This window comes from Acanthopagrus latus, chromosome 7 (assembly GCF_904848185.1).
Source record: "Acanthopagrus latus isolate v.2019 chromosome 7, fAcaLat1.1, whole genome shotgun sequence".
NCBI classification, from domain to species: domain Eukaryota; kingdom Metazoa; phylum Chordata; class Actinopteri; order Spariformes; family Sparidae; genus Acanthopagrus; species Acanthopagrus latus.
In genome coordinates, this window is record NC_051045.1 from 18,693,877 (window position 1) to 18,717,663 (window position 23,787).

Here is a 23,787-nt window from a genome sequence, read left to right on the forward strand (position 1 = left end):
TTAAAAAAAATATTTATCTGTATTACTAGAGGTGAGCCTGAGTGTTATCAGACCACAATGTACTTGTTAAACATGCTGTATTTACATGCTTTTGAGGAAATCACTCAATAATACAAGCTCCAGTTCCACAGCTGACTTCACTGCAACAAATTCAGTATTTTCTAGATGTACATTCTGCATTTCAAGTGTCACATTGGAGGTAAATTAAGTTAAAAGTCACTAAAACCTGAAGAGAAGAAATATTATACAGTTGCACTGAGTGTATTTGGCAATACTGGCCCATTAAAAGAAAAGAGGAAATATTCCAATTGTAGTTGGGCCTATCAGGATCTCCGCAGTGCTCCATGATGACATTTATGGTAATGTACATCTGTATAATGAGTCATTTGGGGTCCAATTGCAGTCTGTGGTTACACCACGTAGATGCTACATTTAGAGACATTCTTTCCGGGTACTTTTAATTTCTGGCATCCAAGGCTGAAGCGCCGATGCTTCCCGTTGTGTGACAGTGTGGTATTTGTGTCCCCAGGTGTAGCCTCAGGTATCCTGCATTGCCCCAGGTCTCCACTGCAGCTTCTCCAGGCTCTCCTGCAGCAGCTGAGCACAGCCAGATAAATCCATGTAGCGCAAGGCAGAGAAGACATCGTTCAGGCTTGAGGTGGAGCGCTGGCTCCACAGCCTCAGCATCTGGTACTGCCTCTCAATGGAGCCCAGACCAAAACCGGTCTCCAGCTCCACCCGCTCCAGCTGCTGGTCAGCCACTGAGAGCAGACGCAAGAACTCCTTCCACCGACGCAAAGGCACCTCCTTGATAATGGCATAGAGGACAATGGCTGGCCAGTGCTCAGATTGCTCATCTTGTCCGGCAGCTGGAGGCAGAGAATAAGAGGCAGTCAGAGGACATGAAAGTGTAAAAGCAGAACTATGTTGTGTAAAAGATCAAATGTTGCCTCACCACATTCATCTGAAACTGTGCTTTCAAGTTTTCCATTTATGAATCAATGTACAGTTGAATGTTAGGTTCTTTGGCTTGTTTCTTGGCCACCTGTAAAGCCAGATTCAATCTAAACTAAAGCAAGATTCGGAAACAGTGCAGAGGCACCTTGGCAAATCATGTAAGATTCATTACGAGATTCATTATGAAAAGGTTCAGGTGCTCTTTAAGTACGCCCTTGGTTGACATTGGTGGAAATCGTGGCATATCACATAAGCATCAAACACTTATAAGTTACCATTCATGTCAGGTGGTGGAGGGGGTTGAGGCTTTTAACCTTTCTGTAGTTTTGCAGGAACATTCTTAGTAACATTTATTCTGGCTATTAGGTCGAGGGGTAACACCAAGTGTTCGATTGTATTTAAGATCTTCAGGAAGAACCAGTGGATCTGAGTGGGTGGGGACCCCACACTACGAGGAAGAAAAGAACTGAGAGACGGACTGACACATTGCTGGTTTTGGTCTTTCCATGGGATTTGCTGACATCAGAGAAATACAAAATAACACAAGCATCATCCTGAGATGATTTTTGGTGGGGAGTTTTTTTAAACAGGAAAAAGTCTGAGTCTGAATCACACGTGGAAAATAACTGCTGCTCTACTGCTACCTGTGGGAAGTCTCAAGATTTCTCTTCCATGACGTCACTTCACACCTGGACATTAAGTTAGATCTGTTCCAGATAACTGTATGTGTAAATGCATGCAGACTTTTTTATTGCATTTTGTGAGAATGTAAGTGCTGATAAGCATTTTAATGCCTTTTTTAGTGACAACACTTGTTGATATCTTCTTGAATTCTGTTTTCTCTTATTCTATCATATTTTCTAATTTCTACTTGTTTGGTCCATAAAATAGAGGGAAATGTCAATCACTGTTTTCAGCCCAAAACGATGTCTTCAAATGTATTGATTTGTCCAGAACCCAAATGTATTTAGAAAATTATGTATATTACAAATCCTCAACCCATTTAATTAGTCATCAAAATAGTTGGTGAATATATAATAGTCGAAAACTAATTAATTAATTGGTAAATCATTTCACCGCCACACTAAACATGACACGGAACAACACAGGGAACAGGGCTGTCGATAACATCAAGTATTACGTCACTTGGATGCAGGTTTGTCTTGAGGCGTCCGCCTGATAGAATTCCCCGGCACACAATGTACAGTGCAAGTAAGGCAGGCAACCACCAACCTTCTCCTAACAGACAAGGAACAGACAACCACAGTGCTGAGAACACTACGACCACAAGGGGGTTTTCAGCTCAGCCACACACGGCAGACACTACAACATGACATCACTAACGCCAGGAAGTACAGTTATATTTAAGGTCTTCCCAAAAGCTTTTGTTTTCAACAGAATTTCAGACGTAATCCTGGCAACACAGGGCAGTTTCAGGCAACCAGCGAATGATTTCAGTAGTGAAGCACTGATCTACTGTAATTTGTTTTTAAGATAAGGGAAACTAATCAAGTGAAATTGATTCTCAGAATGAACAAGTGAAAGGTGAAAAGACAGTGGAAAATCTTTGTGAACTCCAGTTCAAACATGCTGCACTAGGATGTAAAGGTTAGTCGACATGCACTCATTATCTGATTTGCCATTTCCCCTCATGTTGTATTGCTGACTGATGCGAAAGAGTGAGGGCGTCCTGTTTCCCAGTTTCCACCTCCACCCTGTGGTCCAAATGGCTGATAGCAATGATAAATAAGTGTGCTGAACAAGCGCAGATGAAAAGGCAGCTGCAGTGAGTGTGAAAACATTGCAGCTGGAGAGAGTACACCACAGCAGTAATCAGATAAGCGGTGAAGTGTTGCCATGACATTTTTTTGTTTCTCTTCTGTTTCTCTTCATGTTCACAGACATTTAGCATGAGTTGCATGATGACTAGTGATCAGAAAACCAGCAAGACTTGCGTGCAAGCACCCATACAAATAAGCTCCTGATTTCCCAACTCAGCCCCTCCTATTCTCCAGGTTTTATCAAAGAAATGTCACAGCTTCTGCTTCACATTGTCCATAATAAAATATGCAGGGAGTCCCAAAGCTTTACAGCAGTGACTACATGACTTTGGCCAGTAAAAAAAAAAAAACACATCTCTGCTGTGCAGAAGGAAACAAAGCTGTAATCATAAAAGATTAGTTCTTGTGTTTTTGAGATGGTGACAACAGCAGCATCTTACACATAGCTGATAAATATCACAAGATGTTTGTGACTAAGTCTGCGTCAGATATGACACCAGACATCTTAATGCACTAACTTCCTTAAACAGATCTAGCTGATCGTTCTGAATATTCTTGACTTTTTAACCAACTTCACCTCTATAGGCCACTGGCTTTTCTTCCAGCCCCTTATTTGATGTTATGTTGAAGATTTGCCACTTTATACCTCAAGAGGTAACAGTCAACTTATGCGACCGCTAGCTGCATAGTTGACTGAGCTTACTAGCTAACGGCAGCTACAGATAGCAGCTACAGTTAGCAGCTACAGTTAGCAGCAGTTAGCGGTTACTCTGATTTGCTGCCTCTTGCTTGTTTTTATCAAATAGACATTTGAGACAAGTTCTTTCCTCCAGCCCTCAGATGACTAGTTTGTCTGTAGCTCTGTTGCAGATCTAGCCCACATTAAAACCCGGTTTGAAACTCATGACAATCCTGTGGACCTATTTCACACATTGCTTTTTACAAGTTTGTTTCTTGTAGTGTTTTTTTTTCTACAGAAGCAGAGAAAGTAGTTTCTAACTTCCATGAGGAAATGATAATTAACGTGTGTGGCTTCAGATCTCACCACAGTATCGAAACTGCTTATAAGGTGGTGATTTTGCAAAAGCTTGATTCAGAATAGATCATAACACCTCTGAGCTGCCTTTCATACATGTTTCCTTTCTCTGTTATTGTGCCGTGGTGCTGTTTGCAGTGTTAGTGGTAGTAGTAGTAGTACTAGTAGTGGTAGTTGTTGTGGTATCATGATGAGATGATGATTGGCCTTTTTTTATCAAGTCTGAAGTGATTAAATATTATGTTAGTGAGTACTTTTGTAAATGATTAGGCACTACTTGCATGGTAGTACAACTGCCTATGTCACCTGTATTCTACTACTGAAATGTGTTTTCAGACAAAATACAAATGACAAAGAAATGTTCCTATTTATACACAATTCACCTCCTGCACCAATGGTAGAGTGAAACAATGACATCAAACATAGTATACTGAATACAGGCTGTGCATCTCAGCTGCCATCTCTCACCTTTGTGCTGAGCATCCAGCAGCACGGGGCCGACATAGGCTGAATATTCTGATGGGGCTGGACTCTGATTGAAAGGCATCATGGGAGTTTCCTCTGATATGTTTAATGTCTTTAAAAGGACAAACAAGAAAGAGGAGATAAACAAATATTTCTTGCACCCAACTTGTTAAAGACAGCACATCACCTTAATAATTTATTACAGCTTTAAATTCTAATCAATTTTGCCACAAATAGGCACCAACGAGTCACCTTTGCTCTCATCAACATTTACATTTGATGTTCAACAAAACAGGAACTGCACGAACCTGAGTAAAAACCTGTGTGGTCGGGCTACTGACATGATGACTGCGCTGGTCTGTTAAGAAGAAAGCAGATATTATCAGTTAGCTTCCTGCTTGTTCAGCTGAGAAAACACAAAATAAGAAATTTGGGTTACATTTCTGTGAAAGGACTTTTTCATGTTTAATGCCAAGAGAGATACTTTCTGAGGAAATAACATATACAACGAGAGTTTATTTTTGGTTGTTTTGTGTCAACTGGTGTCTATTTACAAAAGAAACTACACAAGAATTTCAATATTTCAGATATTTGTTTACTCAGGTTTATAGATTCAGTATATTTATATAGAAAAGGCTCAAGTTTTGATAAATTAAGCACAAGTATTTAGCCACTCGTGTCACTTCACTAAAGTATAAGTAGCAATACCACAGTGTAGAGGCCCTGTGTTCAAAAGCGTACTTTAGAAAAAGTACAGAAGCATTAACAGCATGATGTACTTTGAAAAGTCCAATACGTAGGAATTGGCAATCTGTTGAATTAATAATCTCAACAAATAGGGAGGAGAATATCACGAGTGTAACCACTAACTGCTGAGAACTATAGCTGCAGTTACCTAGTTAGCTCAGTTAGCCTTGAAGCTAGCAGTCCAACTAGCTGACTCAAGTATGCCTACACTGTGACTCACACCACTAGCACAGGAGCCTTGGAACAGCAGGGCAAGCTGGTTAGCACGCTAACTTCCATAGACATGTCTGGAACACTGTACGAAGACGTCTTTCACATGACAACTTTTCCTTCAGATTCTGTTGATACTTGTTCAGTGTTTGAGTATTTTTATGTTAAATTCTTACAAATTGCACTTTCAAGGATCAAAAGTAAAAGTACTTATTTGTAGGCAGAATGCTTCCTGGTGGTGTTAAATAATTGAACATCATGACAGTGAATATAATGACAGATGCATTGATGTGTAAGCGGCATATTAATGCTGAACTTTACGTACTGTTGTGTAGTTTTGTAGCTGGTAGTATGTTTGTTGTATGTTGAAGCTGTAAAATACATGTGGAAGGGTAAAAAAAACTAGGGTACAATGTCTGCCTCTGAGATATAGTGAGTAAGTACCCAAATACCGTCCTTGTAGTAAAGCTGCACAGTTAATTGATTAGTTTTCAGCTATTACATAGATTAATCAGTTTGTATAATTTTAACGAAAAAAAATCGAGATTCACCCATTACAGCTTCTTTAAAACTATTTATGACTCCATGACAGTAAACTGAATATCTTTGGGCTGTGTGTACCGTTGAACATGGGCTCCTCGGCGGGCGGCTCCAGAGCTTTGTTCACACGCCAGCAGGGACAACTGTCTGGGTATCTGCTTGGGTTCCTAGTGAAGAGCAGCAGGATCCAAAAGAGTGCCAGAAATACCACCACAGGCACTGCAAAGAGCAAGAACATGTGGTGCACTGCTGTAGATGGAAAAAAGACAATACTGACGTCATTCCACCACCATCATCAATTCTAATGTGAAAATGTTTGATATTGTAAACATGAGCAATCTGCCAGATAACCACGCAATGATGAAGCAGCTCAAAGGGAAACAATCAGGCGGCGTTATACTTCATAAAATATTAGTGTAAAGGGCACATGAGTCATTAACTAGAAAACCAGAGACCAGTGACTTATCAAGTCATCTTACTTATTAAAGTACATATTTATAGTACATATTTGAACTAACAGTAAATTGTCATTGGATGCATGATAGGACCCGTGCTGTTTGAAGATGAAGTGCTTGCAGCTGAAGCTGTCGTTGTCGTTGCAGATGGAGTTTCTAAGGTGGTTGTGGTCGAATGTGGACTTGTAGGAGACAGAGGCGAAGCTGCATTACATTTCCTCAGGCATTCAGGGGTATTCAAACATCTGAAAAAAAATGTACAGTGTAATATGACAATACATTTATCCATGCATTTAGGGGGCAGGTTCAGGTTTAAAACATCTGAAGAATGAACATCTTTTGCTTGCTGTAATCATTCCTATTGTTCACACTGACCTTTAACTGGAATCAGTCGTCTGAATTATTGCATGTTCGTTTTTAGATGGACCAACAGATTAATTGGCTATGTTTTACACAAACACAATCATTACTCTGCATAATATTGAATCCACTTCTCATAGCCTCTTTGACATAACATAACAACATAACATTCATAAAATCAATGAAAAAGGACGCAATTATCACCTAAAGGATTACGCAGCAATAGGTAAAAATAACAGCTAAGAAAAGTGGAAAGATATAGAGGTAGTGATGATAATATATCAGACACTTAAATAATTACTAAAAGGCAAAACATATTGTAATTGCATAGAGCGAAGGATGATACTTTCCAGTATGCAGATGTATTTTTTCTGATTTCTGCCTTCAACTGAGATTTCTGTTCTGCATGTGCTCTCTAATCTGTCACAAAAAACTAAAAAAGTCCATCTGTCACATTGTAAGATCTCCTACCTTTGCCATATCTCTGATTCATCGACAGCCCCTAAAAGAAAATATGATGGTGATGGTGAGAACTCAAGATCTCAAGGACCTTATTTTGTGGGTGTTTAACAAAAATTCTCAAATTTATCAAAATGTCATAAATACCAACCTCTGCGTTTCAACCTCTTTGATTTCACTTTATCAGACTGAGGCTTACGGGGGCACAGCTTGCAATCCCTTCTGTCGCTGTAATTGCTTGTATTGTAGTATCCCTCTTTACAGTCACATTCCGCATCACTATCAAGTAAACAGGGCTTTATTTCCATCTCATAATCTGAGGGGGAATCAAAACACAGTGTTTCCATTTCAACACAGCATCAGCTCAGTCCTGAATTGACTACACAATTGCATGCTGTACAAAAACAGGGAAATGATGAAATAAATAACTGATAACAAATTAAATGATTCGAAGATTAAGAGATGTTTCACGTTGCATCAGTTCAAAGTAAATTCAGATTAAGTTAACCCGAAGTTAACCTGAAACTGGAATTAAGCTGGAGTTAAGATGAAGATACTTTGGAGTTAACCTAAAGTTTAGATGGAGTGAACCTGAAGTTGAGATAAAGTTGACCTGAAGTTATACTAACATTACCTGGAGTTAACCTGAGAGTTAAGATAAAGTTAACCTGAAGTTAATCTGAAATTAACCTGATATTACAATGGTGGTATGCTGAGATTAACGTGGAGTTAAAATGTAAATGCCACTGCCGCTGCTAAATTCACATGTTGCCTTCATGGAACAATGTATGCTCTTCATCAGAGTGGAAACACTTAATACTACTTAATACAATAATACTTAAATCTGGTATCTTGTGCATTTTCTATGCATACGGTGATTTCATGTAAGCTAAAAGTGACTGCTGCTACGAAAGAGACCTTTTGAAACAACTGTCCGCTTTAAGTGTTCAAGTGGAAGCAAAACGAAATGTTTAATCAGACAACATTTTCCAGCCAAATTTGTCGTGACAAAACTGGGTATTTTAAATCTTAATATTTTCACTGTTTTTTGTGCCTAAACCTAACCTGACCTTATACAACAGTGTTGTCACAGCATAAAATAGATGCTTTAAGTTACAAAAACGTTCATTGTGGTGTTTGTATATGAGTTGTATTTGAACAAGATACTTACGTCCACAGGAGCGACACCTATGGCATCTGGTTAGAGAGTTTGCTACTTCTGTGAATGTTTCATTTTCACATTTTTTACAACTCATCAGTTTATCTGCACAATCTCCATCTTTATGAAATCCTGGGAAACATTAGAGGCAAGGAGAAAGAGAATGAGTTGGACATGGAATAATCCCTCTGTAACTGCACAACACAAGGCCACCACTGACACTTCCTTGTTATAACTCACCAGGTGGGCACTCTGTAAAACATGAACTGGTCACTTGAGCGTTACTCTGTCCAGTGGAAAGGATGGCAAGTATCAAGGGGAAAACCTGAAAACAAAAGACGAGGATTGATGATCTAATATGGAGGAGGACACTCACGTATCAACAGGCCTGACACTTTGACACCGCAGCTGCCATTGTGAAAAGGACAAATGTACCAGAAACATGGTTCAACACAACATCTTCTCCTTTTACATTTTCAAACACCTTTGATATCAAGCATCAAATATATGTGAACGTATATTCAAATAATTCATTAAATGTTGCGTTGTGTTGTGCTCAGGTTGCAATTTCAATGTGGCCTTCAGAGAGTTGGGATCAATAACTGCCACACTGCACCCCCAAATCAGAGGTCACACACACCTTTTCTAACCCAGAGTTGGACAGCTGAGACAGTGAGGGAGGCAGGGAGGACAGATGTTAATTAATTAAGATGACAGAAATGTTTGCCTTATCAAAGAGCAACTCACAGTTAATATGACTCCTAAACAGGCCCGAAATCTTAAGAGCCCCACAGACAATGTCAGTGGCAGCAAGGCAGATTATACTGATTTCTTCAGACACCTCCTCATGGACACAAAACACCAGCTGCATGGATGTCAGCTGCCCAATAATGCAGACCCTCCATCTTCCTTCTGCCTTCCAAAAGATGCTCCAACTTTGGACCAACTTTTAATTTCATATGTAATGTTAATTACCTCTTTAAACAATGACATCTGTATTGGTATTGAAATAAAAACCTTGGAAAATGTATATTAAAGAATGATATAAATGATCGTTAGTATACGTTCAATTAAATCTATTGGAAGAAAATGAGAACCAACAAGTTAGGTCTTAATCCTAACTCTTAAAACTGAAACCACAACATCGAGATTGTATACACAAACTTTATGTCTCTCGCACATTACTTGACATAGTTGGTGGCATTTCAGCCTCTAGATTGGCCGATGCTCGATGTGATCCAGACACCCATTAAAACATAACATAACATAAGTTTCTAAACAATATCAAGGATCTAAAATGAAAACAATCCAACCTCGTCTCGCAAATGAGAAGTGAGAAGTGAGACGTACAGCGGGTTTGTGACTTACTATGACAGAGATTCTGTTACCACAGCGAGAGATGACATTAAAGAGACCACTCACAGAAACTAAGTGAAAGCATCCCCGAAACCAAGCGACATCTGAAATGAAACTCACCAAGAGAAAGTCCATGGCAGAGGATCTGACAGCGAGGCAGTTAACCATCCAACTTAACTTATTCCATTCATTTGAAAAAACAATGTCGGGCTATTGAAAATATATCACCGGGTGAAGGCACCACTGCAGTCACCAACAGGATGAGGCGATCTGACTTCAAGCCATCTGTGGATTTCCTTTAAAGCTGAGTGAAAAAACGTTAAAGGAAGCCTGTCTGTCTGTGTGTGTGCGTGCGTGTGTGTTTGTTTTTGCGTGTTTGTTGCTCGAATTGTCAGCTATTTGGAGTCTTCAGAGAAGTGGTGCGAGAAACAGGAAATTCTGTGAGATCACCCCTCCCCACACACACACACACACTCACACACACGGTGACATGACTTCTGGTGGCAACGTCAGCATGAGTCCATCTGTCTGATCGTTTCCTATCACTCTACGCTGATAATAATGTGGTTCAGACAGAAAGTCTAGTGACATAAATGGGACTAATTCAAGAGCTAGATACAGTAGGCAGCAGGCAGGGACACTTGCATGGAGGATGGGTCTCAGCTCAGGATATACCCCCATAACATTTGGTGGGAATCCGGATAAAACGGATCAAGGAATTTTCAGTCCCTTTGCTCATTTAAAGTCCCCACGTAACAGAAGGAGAGTGTTATTAGATTTGGCATATTCATGTCTTTCCTGTAAAAACGGTCAGGTCAGGACAGACTTGTCAGGGACACAGACTAGCGTTTATAGTAGCCAGTGGCGTTAGTGCTGAGTGTGAATTTACTGTCGTCAAATTGGTCACAGTCAGTCTCAGAGTTTGTTTTTGGCCCCAACATGGGCCGTGTTCACTTGCAGCCCACTCCAGTTGGATGCTTTTAGTGGTTACTTTAGCAACAAGTGGAGCGGGAGCGTGCCTGTGTTCCCATATCTGTTTAAGTATTTTTTTTTTGGCCTTTATTGCTTTATTGATAGTACAGCTGAAGAGGGTGACAGGAAACAGGCCGAGAGAGAGGGGGAGTGACACACATAAAGGGACCCAGTGTTTCCACATTTCCTTTTTCATAAATTTCCCCTAACCTTAACCAATTACTCATTCATTCATTTACTATAAAAAAAAAAAAAAGAACTATGAGAGGATGGGCTTAAATTGAAGGGAAATGTAGGAACACAAGACCTAATTTTGAGAATGTCCTTGAGATGTGGGAACACACGGTCTAATTTTAAGAAAAGAAAAGAAAAAAAAAAAGAAAAGAAATATCTTAGAAATCTGGGAACATAGGGCTGATCCCTGTATGGCCATTCATTCACTGGGGTTAGGTAGACCAGCTAGAGGTCACTGGTGGGAAAACCAGAAAACATTGTCTCCGTAAAATATGATCCGGTTTCACCAAAATCAGTGAAGAAAGTTATGAAGTTGTGTGTTTTTTTGTCCAGTTTTCTGTGAAACACTCTGGCTCTGCCTTTCTGACATGAAACCTTTGCTCTGTGCAACAAACTGGTCATGGATGGTATGACTTTGTTGGCTGAAACTGGTTGATACAATCTTAGTGAGCATGAGTGACATTTTGTTTGACAGGAAGAAGATGTGACTGGATACAAAGAAACAGATTGTCATTCTTTTAGGCAGTGACCAGGGTTGTGATCTCAAACTCTTTAACTTGCAGACTTGATTTCTATCAAGTTTTGTGGGAAACCAATCAAACAAATGGCTCCAATCACAGATTACCTGTTTTAAAGACTAAATATACCATAAAAAATGTATTTAGCCTGCCCAATCAAACTTCATAGCCCTGTGTCAATCTCTGTTCAATTGAGGAAGAATAATAGGTTGAAAAAATTTGTTTGATCAGTTTCCCACAAAACTTGATAGAAATCAAGTCTGCAAGTTGTTCTTGATGCCGTGTGTTCTGCTTAAAATGCAGGATTAACTCAAGAACTGGGAAGTAACCAGGTCAAATCATTCTCAAATTCAGTTCTACCTGGGCAGTGATGACATTGTAGGCTATAGGATATAGACAAGATGTGAATTACTGAGAAAAACATGACGCGCTGTAGACTGTGAGTGTTCATCTGTCACATGTAAGTTGAACCTTCCTCAGGGAGTAGCAGGAAGCCTCAATCTTGTAATTTGTAGGTCAAAAGACATCTAAAGACATCATATACGAGTTAAAAGTGGGTTAAATGCGGTGATTACACATTTAGATATTTCCACTTTACAGAGGAAGTATGGTTATTGAACTGCTGTTGAAATGTCTGCATGTCTCAAAACAGTAATATTGCACATATATAACTTAGTTATACATTTTCACTTTTCCACCAAATGTAGCCGTTTTAATCTTAATGCACACACAGCATTATGTCATTTTTTTACCTTAAAACAACAGCTTCAAGATCATGTTGATGGTACAGTGTCTTGTAACAGGGTGAATCGTGTCTCTGTCTTAGCCTCTCTGCCCCCAGTCACTCGTTTCTGCACTATGTAACTTCAGTGAGTGGGTAGGATCGTAATTTCTACATAATGTTGCTTTAAATGTTGGAGATGTGTGCATTTGTAACCATTTTTTTTCTCTTTTTTCAATACTATATCTCAGATATTTATGCATCTTCGGTCCCATAATTCCCTTAATCGACTGAGTTCCTGCACAAAGCATCACTTGGCTGCCGTGCTCGGATTATGAACTACAATTTAAAATTTGGGACCCCAAATTTCTAAAGAGCACTTCTATCTATCTATACAAAACAAACAGTGATTTAATTGATATTATATATCAAACAAACATTGTCTAATAATGTTTCTATTTTTATGTTTGTTCTGTTGCTGGAAGCATCCTGTTGCACACATTCGCCATGATTAATACTCTTTTGAAGCATATGACAGCCGTATTAACAACTATCTATCATATCTGTCTTGGTTGTTTTGATGTTGCCCTTTTTTTAATTTTTATTTTTAAAAATTAAATAAACGTTTAATTTTTACGTTTTCAAACATTATTTACTGGTGATGAAGCTACATTTAAGTTTTTAAACACTTTCTTTTATTCATTTTTTTTTTTTTTTTTTTTTTAGATGTACTGTAGTTTTATATTCACTGCGTTTATCTGACTGGGCAGTTGTATTTTGTTTAATGCATACAAAACTAAATGCTGCAGACAAAATTATAAAACGTGATGCGGATTAAAACGGCATCACTTTGACGATATTACAATGTCTCCCATTTCTCCTGTTTCTTTTCATATCTGGCCGCACTGACATCTTTAAAGGCGGTGTGTCTCTTTGTTAATGGGGTATTTTTGGAGACACTGTGGCGTAGCTGCTCCATGATTTCCGTGCTACACCCTGCAGATGCGCCGACACAACGTTCCTAAATTCATCCATTCGTGCGCCGTGAATTAAACGCGAATTAAGTAGGTCACCGCGTATGAAAAAAAAAGAAGAAAAAGAAAAGCAAACATTTTGCAGAATATCGGTCCGTCTGTCTGTGTCTCTCTGTGTGTGAGTATTACTGTACTGAGCCTGCAGCAGCACCCAGAAGTGAACAAAGCGACCCGGAAGCGGTGGTCCGACTGGAGGCAGGCACAGCGAACATCAACCTTTTATATTATAGCTGTACTCGCAAGACAATATCTGCAATCGGGACACAAGGTATTTGTGCATGTCTTTTCGTGTCTCCGCTGCGGTGCATGTCTCTGGTAAGCGATAAAATGCGTGCGTTGTGCACAAAAAAATGCATCTGCTGCCCTTCGATTCGTCCAAAAGTTGCAGAATGTGGAGAGAGAGAGAGCGAGAGAGAGAGAGGGAGAGAGAGAGGAGGAAAAAAAAGAAGCAGCTCTAAAAAGTGAATTTGGTGAAGATGGCACGGCCGTGTCTCGAGCTTTTGTGTAGCGGCTCGTGCTGTGACCTGAACGCGGCGGTGCGGTTTTTTGCGGTAGTCGGTGTGGTGTTTGGCTCCAGCCTGCATCTTGTCCGTTTCCGTGCTGGGTTTTTTTTTGTGTGTGTGCAGGGCATGGTTGTTGTAGGAAGTGTCAGTTTTTTTAAGAGGTGGGGAGGCCGGGCTATTCAAACCTGCAATTCGGCCGTAAACAATCATTCATGCCTTTGACATGATAAACACAGCTTTGTGTCCGCTCCCGAGCCGCTTCTCTCCCCCAGCACCATCCTTACGGCAACACGTTCATGCTCCTAAAAAAATTTGGGGTCTGCAGAATATGGCGTCCCGCCTTATAAAAATAAGGCTGCCATTTTTGTTTCTCTTTTGTCTGGAAATGTTTAAAGAAAACTGTCTGAGAATGTCTGAGTCGCACCGGGAGGGTTTCGATCCGTGAAAAAAAAGCCTCTCCTCGGGTTCGGGTACCGGTGCTGACCCAACACGGCCGACATGTCCGAAAAGTCGAAGAAAGCAAAGTTTTTTGTATTTTTTTTCCCCCCACTGCGTTTATCTGAGAAATTTAAAGCCGACGTCCACTTATTTTCAGGGAATTCACACACAGACGACAGGAGCAGAGGGGCTACATGTCCGAGCTAGGCGGCTAAAACCTGAGCCAGGCTAATGGCTTTTATTGTTATTTTAAGGAATAGCACAATATCACCAGGTGACATTTAGCTGTTTGACCCGTGGGAACTTAAAGGTGACACCGTGGGCCTCATTCACACTCTGACTTGTTAGCTTAAAACGTGCCATAGCAAGTTGGTTCACTGTTTTAAAAAAAAAAAAAGAGAGATAGGAAAAAAAAATAGCTTTGACGTCTTTCACAAAGGACGTGACTTTATAATTCAATAATTAACTGCATCTAAAATGTTACCTCAGGTCCTATAATGTATGTCTAAAATATGTCACATTCAGAGTTTTTTGGAACAAAATAGCTTCACCTGATGGTTTTTTCCTCCTCAGCTGACAGTTAGCTCTTGTGAATGAACAATCTCCATGACAACCAAGCATCTGCCGAAGAAAGCCAGAAAAAAAATGTAGTAAGGGAACCTTGAGTTTGTCAAACCAGAGGCCTCCAAGGTCAGAGTTGAAGCTTAAATCTGCATTTATCGAGTACCAGCCTCAATTTATCGTATTTATTGTTATTCTAGATGGTTTTGTGATTTTGTTTATTCAGTCAAAACCCCAAAACTCAACAAAACATTTACCTTGTGTGTTATCCTTTTCAAGATTTTGATTCATTCAACTACCTTTTTACTTAAAGTGACCACAAGGAACTTTTAAGCGTTTATTAACATTCTCGTGATTCCTTTGATGATTATAAATGACCTGGAACAGCAAACAACACCGCCAGCGAATAGACTGCTGTCTTTATGACGTTGTTATTATTAATGTTCATGCTGAGGTCTGATCACATATAAAATCAAACATAAACATATTACCTAGGAGCAATCCATCCTGCCGTCTCTCTGTCACTCGCTTTCAAAACAAATCTTTATCTTTACAACAGCTCAGACCATGGTTGTTGAAAGGCGTGGCTAGAATCAACAAAAACTGAAAGTTCCTCATCGTCACTGGTTAAACCAGTATGAATATCCCACACATACAGTAGCAAACACTTACTGTTATTATTATTATTATTATTATTATTATTATTATTATTATTATTATTATTATTCAGGTACAATGGAACAAGGAATTAAAACAACAGGTTTTCTTGGTTGAGTTAATGCTTTATGATTTCACAAAGTATTATCTCTCATTTTGTTTTTGATACTACATTAAGGTTGAATTCGGTAGCATATATAAGTCAATGTCCATGGTACAATAACCATTTACATTTCAGGGAATTAAGCAGACGCTTTCTGTCCAAAGCGATTTACAAATTCTTTCACATTCATACACTGATGGCAGAGGCTGCCATGCAAGGTGCCAACTTCTCATCAGGAACCTGGGGTTTGAGTATTTTGCTCAAGGACACTTTGACATGCATGCCGGGATTCAACCCCGCAAGCTTCTGATCATTTGACAATCCACTCTATCACCCTAATTACCATGATATATGGTCCCAACTCTACTTACTTGTCATAAAAAAGCTAAATAACCTTGGTATTTGTCTGAGAGCAAATTGGAAATTGAAACAAATGAATAATAAATCTATTAAATATAATAAATGTCCATGGAAGTTACTAGTATTGGCCTGTTAAAGTGCTCCAATTGTGTGATGTGTGTAAATAAACTTGACTGCATCAAGTGTCCCAAAATCTGACTTGGATGTATTTGGCGTTGAAGGGCATGCAAAACTAGATGAAAATGAAACAAAAGAAATGTTAAAGGTAAGGTTCAGGTCACAGGAAGTGCTCAAAATCCCTTCTGAACATGAAACCTGTGTCGCTTCTGGTGTCAGTCTCATTATTTTTGTCAACAGAGTTTGGTTGTAGATTGAAAAGCAGTGCTTTGCATCATAACCTCCTCTCAGACTCTGACCAACTATGAGTAATCCGTAGTACCATGAGACCTCATTAGGTGTAACTGGACTTTTAAATGCAACTACAATAAATGTTATTCGTTTCAGGATGGCGGAGCCTCGATTTAACAACCCATATTTCTGGCCACCGCCTCCATCCATGCCAGGCCAGGTAAGTCCATTTGTAACATATAATTAGTGTGACATTTCCACATTTAATTGCCATTTGTATCCATGTGTGAATGTCTGTTCAGCCATTCGGCACCAGTCGGTCAGTGAAACAAACTCTCAGAGACAGAGTCCGTCACAGTTTGTTCCCGAAGATTAAACAATTATGGCTCTCGTGCTGACGTGCTGTTAAGCGTTTTCTGTCCTGGGATGTGTTTTCGGGGCATGAATGACATTCACACACGGTTGCTGTTTTCTGTTGAGCATGACCCGTTAACCCTTTCAGCTGGATAACCTGGTGCTCATTAACAAGATCAAGGAGCAGCTGATGGCTGAGAAGATCCGACCCCTGCATCTGCCGCCTACCTCCACCCCTTCCCAGCAGTCTTTGCTGGTGCCCACCTCGTCCCCGGACGGTAGCGCTCAGCACGTTATGTCGGTGCCAAAGCCGCAGCAGGTGCCCGGCCATCACCCACAGCCACAGGGCTCCGGACAGCCAGACATCGCTCTGCACGCGCGTCCTGCCTCCGGCTCTGGACCAGGTACAGTCTCACTTCATTGTATGTAGACCTGAGTATCGGATCTTCTTTCATCAAATAACGTAATAATGCAGTACAAGGGCTTAACTGATTCATATGCCATCACCTGACAACTTCTAGATGGAAACATGGACGACAAGGCGGCAGTGAAGGCCAAAGGACTGTGGGAGGACTGGCACATGAGACAGCTCGGCGAGCAGCCTGGCCGGATCAACCACCGCTCAGGTACTGCAGTCAGTCAGTCAGTCACCTGCACTCCGGTCTGTTGACACGGGGAAATATCAGCAAGAACATCAGCCTCTGGTGTTTGTTTAAGTCAGCAGCAGTGTGATCAGTCCTACTGTTTAATTGTCTCTCGAGTTTGGGGGACAGTAAAGCAACAGTGAGGGAAATACTACAGCTGACAAGTACATTTAATCTAAAATAGTCTGAAGTTGCGTCATAAAGATGACATTGTAATTGTGGCCATCTTCTTTTTCATGTCTATTTATTCTGTTCAATCCCAGTATTTCTGCACAATTGCAGATAGAGATTAGCAATGCCAATAATATAGTGTATATTATTGGCATTGCTGCTATTTTTAGAATTATATTCCAGTGAGGGATGCATAAGATTCTTTCAGACCTATGTGATCCAATCTTTTCCAATAACTCCAGAGTGCATTTAAGTCTAGAAGTAAAACTTTATTGAAAAATAGATGCATGTTATAGTTTCTAGGGCTCAACCGGCTTTTTAGAGCTGATGCCAATATTAGGCAGTAAAAAAATTGAAGTATCTATGTATCCGGTGATTTGGTTATCAAACACTTGGGACAAAGATTTGCGAATAAAAAAATATTCTCTTTTGAATCATATTTGTTGACGTTTCAGCTTTTTAAGAACAACATTTTCCACTTCAGTGCTTGCTGCACACAAAAGGAGGCACTCGTCTGTATTAGCAGCATTGTCTAGCAGCACCATAAATTACATTATTATAACCACAACATCAAAAAATCTACTTAAGCTCGAACACTGTTATAGTAATAATCATTCAAGAAAGTTGAGATTAACTCATTTAAGTCAAATTAAGGATTTAGTTTGAGGAGTTTTTGTTTATTAATTTGTGTGATGACATCATAACATGACGAAGCACCAAGATTCAGTGTTCAGCGGGCATTCAGGCAGGCAGCATGTGACACTGATGAGATGCTTACTGTGTCATTAGTTGGTTGAAAAGTGTGCAATACATCAAATTAGACTTTTTATTTAGCATTTTCGGAGGCTCAAAGTAGGGAAATAAACACAGAGGGAAAAATAATGAGACACAGTTTTTGGTCTTTGGGCAGATGGCTGGTGATGAGGGTACACAGTAACGCATAAAATTTTAGGATGACGCGGTAAACCGATGAGATATAAAAGGACACTTGAGACTTTATTAGCCATTAAACAACCACATCAGTGGTCTTGCAAGTTAAATTCTATTTCCTACAAATCATTTATTTTGTGAATTGCTGTTTTTAGGAGTTCCAGTATATTTGCTGTTCCAGCCAGCCATTGGTTTCCTTTCATTTCTGTGCAGTATAAAAAAAAGGGAGCAGAGTTATTTACGTTTTACAGACTTTGTGTTCTGTGATGTTTTCCACAACTAAAAGACTGTCAACTTTTTTATTTTATCATGCAGAAACAAATGGTCACCAATCACCCGTTGGAATAGCTAGAAATATACAAATGTAATTCTTTAGTCTGGAGCTGGACCTCTCAAAAACAACAATGTGGTGATCAAAAACAGTTCTGGGTTTCCCATGTCCAGGTCTGGCTCTGTCGTCCCGACCTGACAGCCACAGCACCTCAGATGCCCTGACCCCCACGACTCCAACCTCCAGCAGCCAACACCGCCTAGGCGGCGCTCCCTCTGTGAACATCATTTCTGGGCTGGCCAGCGGTCCTGGTATGGACCACATGAAAGCCGGTGGCCTGGCTGGACTCTTGGGCCCCCCACCCAAGGCACCCCGGGGACGTAAGAAGATCAAAGCTGAAAACCAGTCTGGGCCTCTGCTGGTTGTGCCCTACCCCATCCTGGCTGACCAAGGCTGCGTCACCATCGCACCCAAAGAGGGCAAAACGTACAGGTATGACACAGGAAGTCCTTACTGCAGCACACAGGGATGTTTTCTTTTACTGCTGGTCTTGCAAAGCCGATACACAGATTTAATTGTGGTCTGTAAAAGATCAATAAGCACTTGCTTGAGACAAGTTGGGTTTTAAGTAGCCTAAAGAGGACTGAGATGTGCTCCTCCTCGCTGAGACGTCAATATGAACCCGTCTTACATCTGATTGGATGAAGGCCTCACTCAGTGGATGGTTCATTGATCTTTGCCTGTAAATACGTAGCTTTAGTTCTTATTCTCAGTTTCTCTGAGTGGGATTGGGAGCTTTCAGAGGCATTGCTATCTAAATGATCTGACTCCCAGCTGTGAGACTTAATTGATTCTCAGTAGTTGTTTTCCTTTAATGTCTTGAAAATGACTGGTTTTGTTTTGGGGATGTCAGTGGTTAAATACTCCAAAACTTCAAAGGTGTACAGTCAGTTTAAGGTTCCATTTCTAGTTTTAACTTGACTGCAGCAGCCTGATCACACCACAGTTACGCTGTTTTGTGTCCCTTTTTTCTGTCACCAAGATGCAAAGTGTGCCCGCTCACCTTCTTAACCAAGTCAGAGATGCAGATTCACTCCAAGTCCCACACGGAGGCCAAACCACACAAGTGTCCCCACTGCTCAAAGACGTTCGCCAACGCCTCCTACCTGGCCCAGCACCTGCGCATCCACCTGGGGATCAAACCCTACCACTGCTCCTACTGCGAGAACTCGTTCCGTCAGCTGTCACACCTGCAGCAGCACACCAGGTCGGTCCAGCTGTGAACATGAAAGCAGGGAAACTCTGAGGAGCCACTGAGGCGCTAACACACAGATTACGCACCATTTTTCTTATTGAATATAAGCCGTAGAATTTGTCTGCTGATATCCCTTTACACTTGTACAGGCATATTGTTTTATGAAGTTTGATCAAATCTTTCCTAAGCTTAAAATATTCCTGGTTAGGCATTTTTCTTGTTGTATATGGCTTAGATGCATCAAGGTTGTGGCTAAAGTGTGTCTCAAGAAACTGAGGTTACAGAATCTATTGTAGACTTGCTGCATCTCGCTTGTCAAAGTCATTCTAAAGAAAACATTTGGGGTAATTTTCTAACATTTTCGATCTGCTTCCACTGTCACAGAATCCACACTGGCGATAGGCCTTATAAATGTGCTCACCCCGGATGTGAAAAGGCTTTTACCCAGCTGTCTAACCTCCAGGTCAGTGCGTCGTCGAAACCCGTTGTAAAGACATAAACGGGTTCATTGTTTTTTTTATTGACTGCAAGTAACTCTCAAAATTAACAATGTTTGTCTGTGTTTCTCCCCCAACAGTCTCACCAGAGGCAGCACAATAAAGACAAGCCGTATAAATGTCCTAACTGCTACCGTGCCTACTCAGATTCCGCATCGTTGCAGATCCACCTGTCAGCGCACGCCATCAAAAACGCTAAGGCCTACTGCTGTAGCATGTGCGGCCGGGCATACACCTCAGTGAGTAAACCGCAGGTTATCTGTGTGATGAGTTTCAGATTTTCCCAGTGTGCCTCCAGACAGATGCTTTGTGCTGATGGTGCTGTTGATAAGATGATGGCCTTTAGTGACGGGCAGGCTCACTTGGCCTAAAACAAACCAGGTTTCCTGTTTCTGATTTAAAATAATTTTCTTTCCCTTGTTCAAACACACACAAAATACGTTTTTTTTTTTTGTTTTTTTTTTTCGCTCCATATATTTTAATGTTTTTCTCAAGATAATATCTGTCTCCTCGAGATGATCTCAGTGTTCTCTTTCATACGTACTCCTTAATAGATTAGATGAGTGCTTCTTAACCTTGTGCCACTGAGGTGAAAGAGTTTAGGTGTGTGATAGATAAAATGCAAGCTGTCCTTGAAGTTGACATTTTGCTAAATTCAAATCTTGCTTGATCCACTGATTTCACCAAACATTGATCCAAAATATGTCTTATTCTTACAAGGAGGCAGAGGTCATTGAACGGATCGCTGATATGGATGAAAAACAAAATAACAAAACTGGCTGTTCAATCTGTTGTTGTAAATGGCACTAATTCAATTTTGTCTGGTTTGCTTTTCCTTTTTTGCAGGAGACCTACCTTATGAAGCACATGTCCAAACACACGGTGGTGGAGCACCTAGTGAGCCACCAGTCGCCTCAGAGGACCGAGTCCCCAAGCATCCCCATCCGCATCTCCCTAATCTGAGCTCCCCAGGCCCTCAGCAGCAGGTCAGATTCAGAGTCTAGGAGCTGGAGCTTACGAGGCCGTGCACCCACAGCCATCTACATAAGGCTTACATTAGCATTATGACAGCTGACTTAAGCATTCAGTAAACAGGCTGCCTCCATCCATCTCGACACAGGTCGTCTGTCAGAAACGAGCACAGCGTTATTTTGTGAATGTAACAACACAGCTAGATGTTGTCCGGAGGATCGAGTGGCAAAGAATGTCTTGCGTCAGATTTAATAAGCACTTTCGTAAGCGTCATGTAAAACAGGCGGATGCATTGGCCATCAGAAATGTTTTAGTTTAGTTTTCTTTTTTTTTTTGTTTTCCTCTTCCATGTAATGGGTTTCCAAAATGTGCCAGATGATATTTGCCCTTTTAAAGAATTGAGAAAGTAGATATGAAAAAAAAAGAAAGAAAAAGAAAATGTTTGCTGGGTGTATTCTGGAGACATCCAAAGATAATCTTCAAGCACTTTTAGGCCGCGTGGTTTTGGCTCAAATTGTTTCAATCTCGTCAGACGGAAAATGCCAAAGGGCATTACTTGTGGCAGCTAAGAGTACCGACTGTGTATAAATACCAGTCTTTGTTTGTTGTTTTGTTTTTACTCACATTTACAGGGTCATCTAAATTTGAAGAAAGGCAATCGGTAGATGACAATTTAAACATTAAATGATTGTATTAAAGGAGTTGTAATATTGACTTGGGGAGGTAAAAAAAAAAAATAAAAAAAATAAGAAGAAATCGAGCTACATGTAAGGGAAGAAAGATGAATGTTTTTTGTTTTTTTTTTTCAAAAATCTTTCACTCCATATTTGATGTTCATATTTTAATGGCACCTTGACGATCATGGCGTATGATCAAAGAAACACTGCTTTTTACATTCTCCTCACGTCCCATTTTCTAGTGCCATATGTATGAACCTTGTTGGGGTTTATAGAGAAAAGCGAATCTTGTTGTTATTATCGTGTGTGTCTGGTTTCTCGACTCAGCTAGGCTTTGAATCTTGTTCGCGACAGTATTAGAGTTTGAATACGTTGCACATGTGTCAGTGCCAGCTCTACTCTGCTCAGCCCTACTTTTAAAACACACCTCAACTGAAAGTAAATTTTACTTGAGAGGGAAATTTTTAATCCTAAACATTGGACCAAAATGTGAAGTCACTGTACAGCTACTCTGACCCAGTTAAGTATTTTATTTTAAATCCTTCATAAGCTTTACCCATTTGGAATAAACTGCAGTATAAGTCATATTCCATAGGTCTCTATTTTGAGTTTATGTGGAGATGAAGCTTCTCCCCTTTTTGTTTTGTTTTTTTTTTCTTAGTATTCTTTTTATTGTACACAGTATTGTTTGTTGTATTTTTACTGTAACTTTAACCTCCGGATGGTACTAATAGGGTACCCTGTATTCTTCAGGGCACTTGAGAAAAGGTGCTACGGCTAGATGTTAACGTTGGAGACGGAACTGAGAATAATGTAAAATACATATACAGTATATAGTATGTTTTCAAAAGAATAAAAGATTATTACTCAAGCCGCTGGCCTGAAAAACAGACATTTTACGCCAACAACAGACCCTGCCTCTTCAACTTACTCTCTCTCTTTCGAGATAATGGGAAAATGTACATGTTGCTGTACTGTAAAACATGTTACTCATTTATAGTACCTAACTTTAAGTTTTCATAAACACATTCTGTTTGGGTTTTTGTAAAAGTTTATGTATGAACTTACTGTAATTATTTTAGTCTACCCGTATGTTATTAATATTCATGTTTTATATCAGTTATTTTACATGTAAGCCTTAACTGTTTTATCATCCCATTTCCATTACTCTGTATTGTGTTCTGCAGTATTCAGTCGTGTAAAACATTTAATTTCTTTTCTTCCGCATGGAGTTCCTGAGCTGTAATCTGTATGATAACTGTTTAACCCATGTTCTCTATGAAAAAATATTGCGTAGATTTATTACACTTTTTCCTGTCTTGCATTGTGGTTTCATATACAGTTTCTAGACAACTAAATATGCACAGCCAAGACTGAGAAGTTAAACTAAGGTTATCAATGTTTAAAAAAGGAAAAAAAAGCTTTGTATCTTTACCTTGTTTAATAAACAGACTGTTATAAATTCATCACTGATAAACCATTTTTTAAAGGGCAAAATGAAGGGGGGAAAAAATCAAGGATTAAGTTTGTTTTTAGTCACTTTTATTTATGAAAATATTTTTATGTTTTAAAAATGTATTTACACAGATACAATACAAAGTTTCTTGTCCATTCGATCTCAATTTACACATCTGTAGCAAACAGGCTTTTGTTATTCACGCAGCAGCAAGATCAAGTTGAACACTTCATCCTTTCAGGCACATTGAAGACAAACAAAAATTCATTTCCACAGTGTACAGCTCCTATTATTGACACAAATGATAATAATAGTGGTATGAAATGGTTAATGTGTATTTTACTCCTGTGTCACACACAGCTCTTTTTACAAGAGCACAAGTACTTCTGATTGAGCCTCCCTGGAGGAAACTGCTGAGGTTGACCAATGTCACAAAAACAGCTCAGGATCCTTAAAATAGACAAAAAAAAAAGCTCTCGGAATTCTGTGGCTTTTCATTTTGGCTGTTTTTAAACTACAAGCAAAGCTGTACGTTGTAAATACTGGAGCGGCTACAGCTGACGAGCAATGGGAGCGACAGATCTCA

The 23,787-nt window shown here is 39.9% G+C and overlaps 2 protein-coding genes across 9 annotated transcripts; one reads left to right on the top strand and one right to left on the bottom strand.

The window, feature by feature from the left end:
* Positions 1-118: 118 nt before the first annotated feature.
* On the bottom strand, positions 119-15,885 carry si:ch211-112c15.8 (tumor necrosis factor receptor superfamily member 1A). Of its 4 annotated transcripts, XM_037104350.1 has the most exons (11): positions 14,998-15,885; positions 14,497-14,566; positions 8,410-8,494; positions 8,182-8,301; positions 7,162-7,326; positions 7,023-7,053; positions 6,255-6,436; positions 5,818-5,985; positions 4,548-4,597; positions 4,243-4,351; positions 119-869 (listed from the first exon to the last, which is right to left on the bottom strand). In XM_037104350.1, exons 4-11 carry the CDS (start codon positions 8,264-8,266, stop codon positions 538-540), a joined length of 1,122 nt encoding a protein of 373 aa, XP_036960245.1. In that variant the 5' UTR covers positions 8,267-8,301; positions 8,410-8,494; positions 14,497-14,566; positions 14,998-15,885; the 3' UTR covers positions 119-537. The 4 variants fall into 4 exon arrangements, with proteins under 4 accessions (XP_036960245.1, XP_036960244.1, XP_036960243.1 ...); XM_037104349.1 differs by lacking the exons at positions 14,497-14,566; positions 14,998-15,885 and adding an exon at positions 9,646-10,742 and having other exon boundaries at positions 6,285-6,436; XM_037104348.1 differs by lacking the exons at positions 14,497-14,566; positions 14,998-15,885 and adding an exon at positions 9,646-10,739 and having other exon boundaries at positions 5,818-5,955.
* Positions 12,727-23,211, top strand: znf362b (zinc finger protein 362b). Of its 5 annotated transcripts, none has more exons than XM_037104346.1 (9): positions 12,727-13,319; positions 16,131-16,194; positions 16,504-16,732; positions 16,850-16,954; positions 18,497-18,836; positions 19,387-19,611; positions 19,984-20,062; positions 20,177-20,335; positions 20,943-23,211. In XM_037104346.1, the coding sequence occupies exons 2-9, from the start codon at positions 16,132-16,134 to the stop codon at positions 21,057-21,059; spliced, it is 1,317 nt and encodes a 438-aa protein (XP_036960241.1). In that variant the 5' UTR covers positions 12,727-13,319; position 16,131; the 3' UTR covers positions 21,060-23,211. The 5 variants fall into 5 exon arrangements, with proteins under 5 accessions (XP_036960241.1, XP_036960240.1, XP_036960237.1 ...); XM_037104345.1 differs by having other exon boundaries at positions 12,727-13,272; XM_037104342.1 differs by having other exon boundaries at positions 12,728-13,319; positions 16,477-16,732.
* Positions 23,212-23,787: the final 576 nt, after the last annotated feature.

Excerpts from the sequence above, each read along its gene's own strand:
- si:ch211-112c15.8 (XM_037104347.1), bottom strand. The coding sequence starts at position 9,693 with ATGGTTAACTGCCTCGCTGTCAGATCCTCTGCCATGGACTTTCTCTTG. Across the intron at positions 7,327-8,181 it reads TAGGTGTCGCTCCTGTGGAC|ATTATGAGATGGAAATAAAG; the intron begins GTAAGTATCTTG and ends ATTCCCCCTCAG. Across the intron at positions 4,352-4,547 it reads CCACACAGGTTTTTACTCAG|ACATTAAACATATCAGAGGA; the intron begins GTTCGTGCAGTT and ends GTCCTTTTAAAG.
- znf362b (XM_037104342.1), top strand. The coding sequence starts at position 16,132 with ATGGCGGAGCCTCGATTTAACAACCCATATTTCTGGCCACCGCCTCCA. Across the intron at positions 16,195-16,476 it reads CTCCATCCATGCCAGGCCAG|CTGGATAACCTGGTGCTCAT; the intron begins GTAAGTCCATTT and ends TAACCCTTTCAG. Across the intron at positions 16,733-16,849 it reads TGCCTCCGGCTCTGGACCAG|ATGGAAACATGGACGACAAG; the intron begins GTACAGTCTCAC and ends GACAACTTCTAG.